This window comes from Anopheles marshallii, chromosome 3, assembly GCF_943734725.1.
Source record: "Anopheles marshallii chromosome 3, idAnoMarsDA_429_01, whole genome shotgun sequence".
Classification (NCBI taxonomy): domain Eukaryota; kingdom Metazoa; phylum Arthropoda; class Insecta; order Diptera; family Culicidae; genus Anopheles; species Anopheles marshallii.
The window spans coordinates 40,369,704-40,383,563 of NC_071327.1; the positions used below are offsets into that span (position 1 = coordinate 40,369,704).

Sequence of the window (13,860 nt, forward strand, 5' to 3'; positions counted from 1 at the left end):
CGATAAAGAAGAAGAGAATGTGATGTTCTTGCAGCAAAATATAAGAACAAATCTTAAATTAACCAAAGAAGACATTAGGAAGATATTTAATCCATGCGAAATCGCTTAGTAAACATTTAGGATAGACAAAACCTACTGCTCATGGAATGGATGAAAATTCTTATTTGCTTAATCGAAGGCAAATCAATATGTTTTGATTACTCTAAAAAATTATTTGTGATTGTTGATACTGTTGTTCTCAAACATGGATTGTATATTTTTTCCATACAATATTCAGTCTGCTGTACGCTTTTAGCTTCGAAGAACGCGAGGATCATTTTGGTAAGCAATTTCGTGCAATGCTACAAGTGTAACATGGCATACATGCGCAACATAATTCGTGTATCAAGATGCTATTTACGTTTTTGTATATTTAATAACCGTATTGACCAGCCAACATGCGGCCATTTCACTTATAGAACTAACTTCAATTAATTAAACAAATTAGTAGTCACATTTGTTTTATTAAAATCTAGAAGCCATAGCAGTCATTGGATCAGTATCGCTATACGCACGACTGCCCGTGGTTAATTTTCATAGGATTAGAGCATCTTAGAGTACGACCAGTTACTTTGAACCTCCACCAGGTACTGGTACCTCCGGTCAATAGTTCCGGAGATCTCATCTCTCCTACGATATTTTTTTATTATGAAAGTATATTGCGAAAGTATATACAGTTTCACGACGCACGTTGCCAGAGTATCGAGATCATAAATAATTCTAGTAATAATGTTACGAATGAGGTTAAAATGCATCGACTGTACATTTGACGAGTTTCCGTGAGGTACGAGTATATCACATATAAATCTTAAAATGTATTCCACTTAAGTAAATAATTAAAATATTGTCCATAAAAATGGTTATATTTTTCGAGTTTTGCTTACAAGTTAAAAATTTCGAAGAGGAACGGATATGATTGCACCTTTCCTACGGATTGTAAAAATGCTCATAACTAGGAAGATTCAACCGAAAGAATGGATATTTTTTGGCACAACCCCGCTCAACAATTTCTCCACATAGCATTTTAAATATCCAAAGCACAAAAACCCGCAGAATGAGGCCACTGGTTCAAGTGCATTACTGTAAGAAGCTCCGTCGATTGGTAAAGGAAGGTACAAGCATTTGAAGCGTTTGCGATACCCGCGCTGGAGGGCTCGGCCCATGTGTGTGATGACGGAAGTACGACGGCAAAGCAAAACATAAACCAACAAACTATCGATTTGTTTGCATAATAAAAGTTTCACCCAGCGAGTAGACAGACCCATCTTTGGCACGGTGCGGTGTGTGAGTTTCATATATGGCCAAGCGGTCGAAAATAGTTCAAACCAAAAATGAGTTACATTCTGGCGGCACGATAACGAAAAAATCCCCGTAACATAGCTCCCAAACCGCCAACCATTTCAAAGGCTTGCACAGTGGCAGTAAACAAGCAATTCAAATCATGCATCATTTAAAACCCGTGTGGTGCAGACGATAAATTAGTTTTTCAACCCCAATTCAAACACCTTTGATCGGGCGGGGACAGTGAATTAGTACTGAGCAGCAGTCTAACCAGCACCGCAAGGAATGATCATCCGTAAGCCTTGACCTTCCTGCTGCCCATTGGAAGACATTATTCCAATAGGACACGCCGATTTGCATACGCGACGACGATTGCCCTTGGATAAATGCATGGCCAGCTTACTGCCGTAAAAGTTGCCACGCTGTGCGCTGGATGGTGTGAATGTTTGGTGTACGGTGCAGTTTGGTAAAAAATGCACCCACTGCCATTAACATTTGTTTTAAAACATCTGATAAGTTCTCAATCCAAACATAATCATCAGGTTGAGTTTGGTTTGGTTTAGTTGAAATCATTCCACCAGGTTGAGTAGTAGCAGTTGTAATAGTAGTAGTAATAGTAGTAGTAGTACAGGAATACACCACGCATTCGCCAGCAATAGTTCAGCATAAAATCTTCGCTGCCCAACACACAGTACACAAAAGAGTGGAGCAAAATAAAGACACAAACCTCGCCGCCCATACTGCGCGAGAGATAGAGAGAAAGAAAGTGGGACAAACTTCACCAATCTCCGGCTTCCCCAGCCGCAAACTGTCTGGCCGGGGTATGAATTCTGCAGCCGGGGCAGAAAAACGCAAAAGCAGGCCACCCATCATCACCATCATCAACAACATCGTGGCTGCAAGCGAGAAACGAAAGTGGTACTTTCAGGACTCCCGCGCGCAGAGGGGGCGGAGGGGGGGGGGTTTGGGGTGAGAGGCTTCTCGTACCAATTGGGTAGTGGGTGCCGTGGCGGTCTCCTTGCTGCCACATCCTCAACACCCACCAAATAATAATGCCGGTGTAATGCTCTTTTCCTTCGGGTGTTTCTCCCTGGTCGGCCGCGTCGTCGCTCGCTCTCCCAATTTCTCTTTGCGGGGTATTTTTTTCTCAGGAAAGGAGATGCTGTTATCATTAAATCTAACAAGCTAGTAAGGTCGAAACCAAGCGTGCCAATATGTGAATATTGGATCGAGTTGCATTTCCACACGTTCTATCAAGCGCTTACCTCTAATACATGGCGACTCTTTGGCCCATCCTTGAGTTGAATCCTTTTGATCGACACTCGTGCAGTATTTCTAAAGTAACTAACACACTAAATTACCCAGCATAGTACATAACATGCACTACACTAGCTAATGCGGAAAAACTTGTGCACTTTCCTGCAAGTCAATTTGGTCTAGTTATCTCAACCCTGTATTCCTAATGCCAACAGCACCCTCCTTATACCAAACACCATATTGAACATCCCGCCCCCACACGCACAGTGTTATAATTTCCACACCAATTATCGTACCGTACAGCTTTACACCATCGACCAATCAATCACCAACAATCACCACTACGCTACAGCTTCAGAGAGTTTTTCACCTTCCGGACACACGCAAGAAGCTCCGGATGCCTACGGATTGCTCGGGCACAGCCTTTACATAGGCATCAGACACACAGTTTGCACTTTCCAGCCCTGGTGTACCAATTTTCTGCACCTTCAATAGCCCCCCGATCACACGATGATCCTAAAATCAACTACACGTATCCACCGTATCTAAAGCAGTCTCGGAAACAATATGCTCGAAACACCCTCGACGCTCACCAGGAACGGGACGGCCTCTTTGCTCGAGCGAACTGAAAACACCGGCGAACATCAGCGTAGGCCAACTGAAAAAGCCACGAGCAGCACCGCGAACCTTCAGCTGGTTGTGCCAGAGAGGCTTATGCTCCACAAACGTGTGTGCCATCGGGAGGCTCGCGGGAGGGGCGCGACTATTGTGTACCGAACGGAGAAAACTTCCGAGTGAACAATCCAAACGATCGAAGCGGGTTGAAATGGTTCGAGGCAATTCATTTGATTAAATTAAATGGTATCGATTGGAAGAGGCAATCGTGAACATAGTTTAGGGAACGAATCTACTTTCAAACTGTGTAAGAAATTTACGGTTATTGTGAGCTTTTTAGGGGTCACGATTGAAACTTTACCTCGATCAAGATGGAATAATTCCATTCCATGTACGCCCGGCAAAGCTGAGGTATAAAGAGAGCGAGAGAGTGAGAATCATCAAATGCTCTCTTTACCGAACAGCTGGGAATCAGGTAGTGTGCCCTTGCATGTGTGTGTGTGTGATGATTGAAAGCTATGTTCCATCTCATAACATCTCACGAGCTTGAAAGCTTCTTTTTAAGTATCATCGTGTTTTGCAAAGGTGTCAAACCTGATTTATTTGTTTTACTTTATTCGTCTGAATTTGTTGTCCAATTCGATTTTAAACGTTCCATATCTCATAACAATATAACATTGCTAATATGTCAAAAACACGAAAACCATAGCGATATTGGTAGAAATCATCGACAGCCAAGCCAGCCATAAGGAAATCATAGACCACATACACAATGCAGAAGCGTACACAGAAAAGCTGATATTGAGAGTGTGACTCCTGATATAGTATGGATACGAGCTGTTCCGGTCTATGGAGCATTGGCACTTCTCCAAATATCAACCGCAAATGGATGACCAGACCCCCTGAGGTTCTGGTGCCGTAAAGATCCTTAAAGTGGAGTCATGAAACCACTCCAACTCCGACGCCGAAAAATCGAAATCAACTCAGAAAACAACAATCCGGATTCGGTTCCGGATGACTCCTGATTTGATTCCAGATTACTCCGGAGTTAACACCGTAGTTAACTTCACCGAACTCCGGTATTAGTGTTCCACGAATTTCCAAACAGTTTTTCAATTAGTTTCGCTCTGTTTTCCGTTCAGACATAGTTCCGTTTTGAAAGTTTTACACAAGTTTTTATATAATTTTCTTTGAAATTTTTCGATTTGCGACTTTCCACTGTTTTCGAATACAGTATAGGAAGAATCCTTGAGTATTCTAATAGTTTCCATTAAAACTCCATACAACGGTGACTGAAGTTTGCAGAGCATCTAAGTGGATACATGGAAAGAAATAGAAAGAACACAACATATCATGTACAAGAGATACTTCAAGAATTCTGTTTGCAGACACCTCAAAGCTAGACAAGGTAAACAAACACACAGACAGAGTTCTAGTTACATATGGGTGGAACTGTTAGGAATCAGCCAAGAGACAAATGTGATTGCTCATATATTAAAGCGGTTGGTATCTTAACACGTTGAGCGTCAAGCGCAAATCAATGATACTATAATGACACTTACCAAATCTAGATCTGCATCTACTAGCTACATTCGTTATCATTTACTCACACTATCTCTCACTAAGGATGTAATCTCTCATTCTAGAAGTAAATATCAAAGGATTGGTTCGATCATTCATAGTAAATACACCCAAAACATTGAACATATCAAATAATGAATTCTCTTGGCGTGATTGTTCATAATCAGGACATTTTCTCAAAAGCAAAATTGAAAACAGACAATAGTTCTCAAAGTTAACTAAATAACTCTAGCTGAAATCATTACTGACATTCGTACAATGAAACAGAATTGCCGGGAAAGTATTATACCGGATTAGATACACGAACGATCAATATTTTATTCAAAATCTTCTATATAAATTGTAAATATCTAAACATATTGTGAAAATGTAAAATGGATGACAGAAAATATGATTCCAATCGATCTACGATCCACACATCATGCACTCATCTTTGTTTTCCAACGAGCAAACCATTTCCGCCATTCGCCGATTTCTTTCCGCAAACGAGCCGTTTGTCTGGGGTTGATCCTGTTGTTGCTGCTGGTCCATTAAACCATTGGACTCGTGGTGCTGCTGCTCGTTGCGTGTTGGTGTGCTGGTGCTTCCGTTCATCATTGAATAACGCATCTGACTGTTTCGTTGTGGTGTGCCTTCAACTCCGTTCGACATGCGACTGATATTTGTCTCATTGGCGTTTTGTAGTTTGGTTTTGTCCACTGTAAACTGGATTGCGTTAACGGCCGGTTTGGTGCGCAGATAGTACATGCCGGTTTTCAGTCCCATCCTCCAGGCGTAGAAATGGATCGACGTCAGCTTACCATAGTTTGGCTCGGCCACGTGAATGTTGAACGATTGTGACTGATCGATAAACGCTCCTCGATCGGCAGCCATTTTAATGCACGTTTTCACGGAGATTTCCCATACCGTTTTGTACAGGTCTCGGATTTCTTGTGGGATTGATTCAATGCTTTGAATCGATCCATTTTTGGACAAGATTTCGTTCTTCATGTCCAAATCCCACAAACCCATCGCCGTCAGATCCTGCAGCAGGTGATGGTTTACCACCTGGAACTCGCCCGATAGCACACGACGGTTATAAACGTTGGACGTGTACGGTTCGAACGACTCATTGTTGCCCAATATTTGCGCCGTCGAAGCCGTCGGCATCGGAGCCAACAATAGCGAATTACGAATACCGTGCTTTGCAATCTTCTCTTTCAATTCTGTCCAGTTCCAAAGGTCCGTCGGTTCCTTGTTCCACATTTCGTACTGCAACACGCCCTTGCTCACGGGACAACCCTCGTAAGTCTCGTACGGTCCATCCCGTTCTGCCAATTCGCAACTAGCTTCCAGCGCTCCATAGTAGATGGTTTCAAATATTTGCTGATTCAACTTTTGGGCATTTTCGCTTTCGTAGGGATAGCGCATCAAAATGAATGCATCGGCCATACCCTGCACACCGATACCAATCGGCCTGTGGCGCATGTTGGAGCGCTTTGCTTCCGGCACCGGATAGAAGTTTATGTCGATGATTTTGTTCAGATTGCGCGTGACTATCTTGGCGACCTCCTTCAGCTTCGTAAAATCGTACGTCCTGTCTGCCTTCACGAACATGTTCAGTGCGATCGAGGCCAGATTGCAAACCGCTATTTCGTCTTTCGACGAGTACTCCACAATCTCGGTGCACAAGTTTGAACACTTGATGGTGCCAACGTTCTGCTGATTGCTTTTGCGATTGCATGCATCCTTGTACAGCATATACGGGACGCCCGTTTCTACCTGCGATTCAATGATCGCGAACCATAAATCCTGTGCCTTCACCTGACGAATAAAGCGACCCTCCTTCTCGTAGCCAGTGTACAGTGCCTCGAACTCTTCACCCCATGTTTCAGCCAATCTGGGACAATCGTGTGGGCACATTAGACTCCACATTTCGTTCGCCTCTACCCGCTTCATGAATAGATCCGGAATCCAAAGAGCGTAGAACATGTCGCGTGCACGTACCTCTTCCTTGCCGGTGTTTTTCTTGAGATCCAGAAACTCGAATACATCACCATGCCATGGTTCGAGGTAGATGGCAAACGCTCCTGGCCGTTTGTTGCCACCCTGGTCCACATATCGCGCCGTATTGTTGTACACGCGCAACATCGGCACCAACCCGTTCGAGATCCCATTCGTGCCAGAGATGTATGTTCCCTTCGCGCGAATACAGTGCACGTTCAGCCCAATTCCGCCAGCAGATTTAGATATCAGTGCGCACTGCTTCAGTGTATCGTAGATACCCTCAATACTATCGTCCGACATGGTAAGCAAAAAGCAGGATGACAACTGCGGACGCTGCGTGGCCGCCGCAAACATGGTCGGTGAGGCATGGGTGAAGTAACGCTCCGAAAGCAGATTGTAAGTCTCGATCGCTGCGTCGATGTGCTCGCCGTGGATACCGATCGCAACGCGCATCAACATATGCTGCGGTCGCTCAACGATCTTACCCTTGATCTTTAACAAATAAGACCGCTCGAGAGTTTTGAACCCGAAATAGTTGTATCCAAAGTCGCGATCGTAAATGATAGCCGAATTCAGCCGGTCTGCATTATCCATTATCACCTTATAGTGAAAGTCGGAAATCATGGGGGACTTCGTTTTTAGGAATTCATTCTCCATCATGTACAAATCGTGCATAACCTCTGCAAGGAAACATTTTCAGAAATAAATTTGTATTAAATCTTCCGTATAATCAAGCCCCCATCGAATAAAAAAATTATGAAATTACTACTTAAGCAATTGAAAAAAAAAACTGTTGCGCATCACATAGCATAAACATCCTACACTTGGAAACACGAGACCGTCATTACGAATAACGGTTGAAACACTATACAGGAATATTCCTGTGTGCTACTGCTTCGCCCGGATTGGTTCATTATGACACAGCTGTCATCCTACCATGAAACATTCGACCGGAATCGTCAGCCAAGAGGACCCATCGTTTGCTTACCAGAGAATTGCTTTTTCGTTTCTTTGTGCAGATTGGAAACGGCTAGCCGTGCCGCCAAGATCGCATAATCAGCATGATCGGTCGTCAAGGTGGCAGCCGTCTCAGCAGCCAGATTGTCGAGCTCCTGTGTCGTTACACCCGAGTAGAGCCCGTTGATTACCTTCAGCGTTATGGCAACCTACATCGATATTCGATGAGAATAGTGAAAGGATTCAGGAAGAAGGAAGCATGGAATATTTCTTATTGTGACATTCTGACGGAAACGCCCGGCTCCATACCAACATGTAGTAGGCCTAATTCACAATTACATGGATCGACATACTTACCGGATCGACGAAATCCATGTTCAGCCCATAGCAAAGCTTCTGAATTCTCGAAGTAATTTTGTCAAAGTGTACTTCCTCCTTCCGGCCATCTTTATTGGGAAATTAAAAGCAAGGTAACAATCCCATTAGGTACATTTTGGCTTACAACTTTAAGCGTTTGCTAGGCACGTTGCTTACCTCGCTTGAAGACATACATCTTGTTCGGTTTAAGAACCATCTTGCAGGGGAGTCGATAGTGCACGAAAAAAGTATAAGATAAATAACACAAAACAGTTCAACACTTGTAAAACAGCAGAAAATATAGCCTCCTCACAGCACCACGCAAGGGAAAACAATGAACGAAGCGAATCTTTTGGCGCACTTTTCCGCTGACACTTTGACCAAATGAGCACAAGGTGAGCATAGGAAAGGTGATACAGAAAGACCGTTCTGCCAGCTTGCGAAAGGAATAGAAAAGCAAGGTTTATTGCAGTTAACGGTACCGTGAAAAGGCCTTTTTGGACTGCTGATGGAATAATAATGAAAAATAAGATGACAGTTCCAAGTCATTGCGTTGACGTAGCTTTAAAAATCTCTATGTTGCACAGTGTTTTTATTTGGAAAGGTTCCTGATTGAGCACCAGAATAAGATATAAGTAAGTAAAGGATCAAGAGTATACTGAAATCCTACCAATTTAAAGTCCCAGAAAAGTAGAAAAAGTTCCAACGTATATGATTAACGCTCAATAAACGACATCCCGTTAAATATTGCAGTTCAATCGAACGTCGCTCTGCAAAGATGTCGAACACTTCCGATAACCAGTACTGGGCGAATCAGCCACAGGATATGTATGATGGATTCAACGACAAGTCGCAGGTGCTCGACTTTCAAACATTCAACCCGAACGAAACGGCGTATTGGAATGATGCGTCCCAAACGGACCCAGGATATAATCAGTTACCAGATGCGGCTTCCCGCGATCCGTACGGCATGATGCAGCAGCAAACGCATTACGGGCCAGGACCTTCGATATTTACCCCGAATTATGTCGATGACAATGGTGTTGGGTCTAGCCCTGGCATGGGTATCGAAACAACTGAGTTCGACGAGCCGCCTCTATTAGACGAACTGGAGATCTACCCTCGGCGCATAATGGAAAAAGCAGTTGCGGTGCTAAACCCCTTTCAGAGTTCCGGCACAATGGTGGACACCCCCGACTATTTGTTCAAGGAAACCGACCTCGCTGGTCCGATCATATTCTGTCTTACGCTTGCCGCTTGCCTATCCATCTCGAATAGCAAAGCTCAGTTCGGTTACATTTACGGTCTGTCGACAATATCCGTACTGGCAATGTACTGTCTCATTTGGCTAATGTGCCACGCAGTCGAATGGCACGTAACTGTGTCTGGTGTGGCAAGCGTGCTCGGTTATAGCATGTTGCCTGTCGTGTTCTTAGCAGTGATTGGAATGTTTACCTCGCTTAACAACTTTTACGGCATGCTGCTTGCCGGATCGTCCATTCTGTTAGCCACGGTTTACTCGAGCCGAATGTTTTGCCTCATGACTGGCGATCCACATCAGAGATACTTGATAGCGTACCCGTCCTCGCTACTGTTTACGATCTTTTCTATGTTGGTTTTATTTTAACACAGTTTTGAAATTATGCTTTATGTGTATTCTTTTCATAATCAAGCTGAAATGTCTTAATCATGAAACATTGATGTCCCTATGTTTATTGTTCAATAAAATACTACTAAACTGATATTACAGACTCATTATACAGAAATTTCAAATAAACGTTTAAGGGATGAACAGATGTTAGGGGGTATAAAAGGGGTACTAGTTCAAGGGTCTCAAGTAACCATGCAAAGATTCGTTTTAATTAAATTGGTCTAACGCCACTCTGGCCAATGTGATGTTGACGGATTTTTTTTATTATTTCATTAGGGGATAATTCATTTGGCTTGGTTTCTTTTCCGAGAAGAAGTTTCTTAGCACCAACACTTGTCCGATGGCTATGATCAGGATTGCAGCAGTCTCCGTCAGCGACCACCACAAGACACGTTCGTTCAGATCTTCCGCACGCTTCCTACCTACAAAAACAAAACAACCAAGTATGAGCAAAGGCAGTTAAAGGAATCAAATGATTGTTCATCTACAGTACCTTGTGCTTCTCGCAACCGATGATGGGTTTGATAGTCAAGAATAGCATTCAGTCCCTTATGTGTTTCCTGGGCTGACTTTTCCATCTGCGTTAGTACTGTCGCATGCTCCTCTAGGCCGGGAAGTGGCTGTTCTTCGCCGACTTGGAAGTCCATGTACACAATTTTGTGTGAAAACGTGGAGAACTCGTTGCTGAAACATGCAACATAAACACCGGTGGCCTGCGGAAAACGGAATCCATTAAAGGTTAGAGCATTTGTGGAGGTTAGCTGAAGCTCTTGTACATAGAAACATACCGCAGCGACGAATTGGTACGAATCGAACTGTGTTTTTATCTGACGATAGACTTCTTCCCCGGTCGGACTCTCGAGAGTAACATCAACATCGTACCTTCCACCGCTGACAACCTGTGGAGAAATGATATATAGATATTATAGATATATATATATATATAAATGATATTGTTACCAGCAGTGTTCTATTTATGAAATACTATTTAAGCAAACGTTTTACAGTCTTTTTCGCTGAGCGATTTCACGTGTTTCTAGCATTTACACCTGAACATCCGCATTAAATTGCAAGTGTCTGGTATAATCTCATACCGCATATGTCGCGCCGCACTAGTAACACGTAATCATCAACACAGTTTTGAGGCGTTACCTGGAACTCTAATGTTGCCGTCTGATTCTTTTGTATCTCCTCGTGAAAACATTCCTTCGCGTTGTCTGGCAACTCGAATGTTAACTCAACGCTATTGACTACGGTAGTTTTGTGGCAAAGAGCTAGTAATACAACGATGGCCAAACATAGAATTGGCTGCTGCTGGTGAAAATTCCTGTCGGTCATTTTGAACTTAATTTATCTCGTCCGTTGTGGTGCTACACTTCTATAAGGCCTGCGCGCAGGAAGGCTTCCAAGCTGATCGTCTGTTTGCCTATGCAAAACGAATGTAATTTTTCCCTAAAACTAATAAAAACTAGTTTTTCCACGTTTTCGGTTTTGTTTGCTATACCGAAGAGCTCCAAGGACTGTTTGTACAAATGCCAACGCTGTTGACGTTTGACAGTTATCGCAACAGATGACACCACAAAAAAACAAGATAACTACAAACCGAGCATTATTTGACAATTGAATGCATACAGTGCGTAACCAATTGTAATCATAAAAAGACAACTTGTTGCGATTAGTTTTTGAAAATATATCTGAAGAATCGCAATTCCTTTTCCCCATTGCACAAGATGTTTTAGCAACCTACTCAATGCAAATGTTTGTTTACATACTCTATTGTAGTAGTAAAGAGATGTTCAATAACAATGTAACAAGTAATATTTATCGTCATTTATCTTTTATACTTCATATTATTTAATCAAGAATTTTCAATGAACAGAAGATAAGACGATTTTATTATTTATTATTCTCAAAATTTCATTATAATCAATAGAAGAACAAGATATTCCATGGAAATAAGTTGCAACTACGTAGAAGTTAACAATTTAAATTTAAATCACGGATTCGGATACGGAACCATCAAGGATCCACCAACGATTGTTCTGAACTGTCACTATCCTGACACTCCATCATCGGAATTGGGACTGGAAGCGGCTCCAGTGGAAGGCGAGCGAGGCTGTACTGATTAATTTCACTCGGTGTCCACACGTACTCATCGTACGAACCACGTTTTATGATGCCTCGTAGCAAGTATTTAGATGAAATATTGAAGACACTTTCGTCAGCATCCGACAGGACCATTCCGTCCCATATCCCGTGATAACGAACACTTCCAAACAGTATTTCCACCGGTCCAGCCAAGTGCCCTTCGGTCCACGATCCACGCATACGTAGCCTGTTGGGGCCAAATGAGTACACTCCAATGCCATGCTTTTTATCCATGCACCAGTTCCCTTCGTAAACATCCTTACTTGGGTAGGAATATACGCCATACCCATGGCGGACTCCTCTCAACCAATCACCATCGTATGTGGAGCAGTCCGGATATGTTTGTGTGCCACGTCCCTCGCGAAGACCCTTGCGAAATGCGCCTCTATAGCAATGTCCCGATCGTTGCCGCAAAACTCCTTCCCCGAAGAATTCTCCTTTCCTGAACGAGCCTTCATAATGGTCACCATTCGTATACTTGGCCACTCCTTTACCAGATGGTTCATTCTTGCAATTTCTCATTCCTTCATAATGCTGAGATAGAAGAAGGAGATATTGAAATGTCAGTAGAGCAAGTTTACCAGCCAGTTTCTATGATATAAAAGTACCTTCAATTTTACTTCACAAGCCGAATACTCGCTGTTTTGTGAATTTTGATGCTTGTCGTTTGCTTCCGAGGACAATTGTTTCTCTACAGCTTCTTGAGGACACACTTCAGTTTCATTCTGCCATTCTAATGTTCCACAACCCTGTTGGAATGCACTCATTTTGCGAAATAAGTTTAAAATGGACGCATCAATGATTACTAGATGACAGATGTTGTAAAAAAACAGATCTTGTTTGACAGATTTAACAGGCCGTATGCGTAAAACTAATGCGATCCCACGTAGCCACATCAGTATGCTTCCTCACCCTGCCATACATAATAGTGATGAGAAGTTAGAGGTGGACCGGTTGATCCGTTCCGATCCAGGCTTGAAAAATCTGATCCAATCCTATAATATGGGATCAAATGATCCGGGATCACTGTTGAATAGCGTTTTTGATCCCTAGCGATCCGGGATCATCGTTGCATGGAAAAGGTGTTGCCTTGCATGGGGATTGTGATCCCTAGCGATCCGGGATCGTCGTTGCAGGGTTCTCTCTCGTGCATCTAAACTTAACGGTCTTCCCAGGTACGTTACCAGGAGAACCATGCGTTTTGGTCTCCCACAAATCATGGGAAACTCCTAACGTACATGACCTAAAACGTAAACGTATGCACGGTCATACGGGGATTCGGAGATACGCTATTTTTGACAATTTGACAGATAAGTCTATAGCACATAATCTTAGCAAAACGGCGAAAAAAATGATCGACAATACATACAACGCAATCACATCAAAGGGTTAAATAATTAAGTTACATTTACAACAAATGTTAAGTTACTTAAGTTACGTTAAGTTAGTAAGTTAGTTAAGTTAGTCAAAAGATACAAATCTTCATGTGCTTTATTTCCATATATTGCAAGATTCCGGAGTTTTTCGTCGACCATTTCTGGCTTTACTTCATTTTACTTTATCTGTAACTGGATAGACAGTCCTTCATACGGTTCGATCTAGACGGGATAAAGCATCAAACCAATCGTGTTTTTCTTTCCTCTTCATCCTGTAAATTCTCCGAAAACTCTACCATATATATGGAAGGCATAAGCATTGAAAACGTTCAGTCAAGACAAGTAATTTTCATAATATCGGCATACAAAGCGTCAGATGGCATTGCTGACTCATGCAAAAATACGCTAATATCAACATAATTTCTTTTAATTTTCTTTGAACTTTGAATTAAAATGTCAGTAATGCTTTATCGGCTCTGTAATGGTCTCTGTACCTCTCTATAGGATCCGAAACCTCCCAAAGGTTCCTCAGGCTCTTCTACCCAACTCCTATTCCGTCACGGGGTACAAGGGCTAGTCTCAACCCCTCGGACGGATGGTGGCACATTACAA

The 13,860-nt window shown here is 42.7% G+C and overlaps 4 protein-coding genes across 4 annotated transcripts; 1 reads left to right on the plus strand and 3 right to left on the minus strand.

Moving 5' to 3' along the window:
- Positions 1 to 5,178: 5,178 nt before the first annotated feature.
- On the minus strand, positions 5,179 to 8,290 carry LOC128716329 (ribonucleoside-diphosphate reductase large subunit). Its single transcript, XM_053811248.1, has 4 exons — positions 8,251 to 8,290; positions 8,074 to 8,162; positions 7,748 to 7,925; positions 5,179 to 7,439 (listed from the first exon to the last, which is right to left on the minus strand). Exons 1-4 carry the CDS (start codon positions 8,288 to 8,290, stop codon positions 5,179 to 5,181), a joined length of 2,568 nt encoding a protein of 855 aa, XP_053667223.1.
- A 561-nt stretch (positions 8,291 to 8,851) lies between these two features.
- Positions 8,852 to 9,700, plus strand: LOC128714123 (protein YIPF5 homolog). The gene has a single exon (XM_053808998.1). The coding sequence runs from the start codon at positions 8,852 to 8,854 to the stop codon at positions 9,698 to 9,700; it is 849 nt and encodes a 282-aa protein (XP_053664973.1).
- Positions 9,701 to 9,988: 288 nt separating this feature from the next.
- Positions 9,989 to 11,062, minus strand: LOC128712232 (transmembrane emp24 domain-containing protein 3-like). The gene is made up of 4 exons (XM_053807127.1): positions 10,877 to 11,062; positions 10,513 to 10,623; positions 10,218 to 10,437; positions 9,989 to 10,146 (listed from the first exon to the last, which is right to left on the minus strand). The coding sequence occupies exons 1-4, from the start codon at positions 11,060 to 11,062 to the stop codon at positions 9,989 to 9,991; spliced, it is 675 nt and encodes a 224-aa protein (XP_053663102.1).
- A 681-nt stretch (positions 11,063 to 11,743) lies between these two features.
- Positions 11,744 to 12,639, minus strand: LOC128712596 (radial spoke head 1 homolog). The gene is made up of 2 exons (XM_053807487.1): positions 12,481 to 12,639; positions 11,744 to 12,406 (listed from the first exon to the last, which is right to left on the minus strand). The coding sequence occupies exons 1-2, from the start codon at positions 12,637 to 12,639 to the stop codon at positions 11,744 to 11,746; spliced, it is 822 nt and encodes a 273-aa protein (XP_053663462.1).
- Positions 12,640 to 13,860: the final 1,221 nt, after the last annotated feature.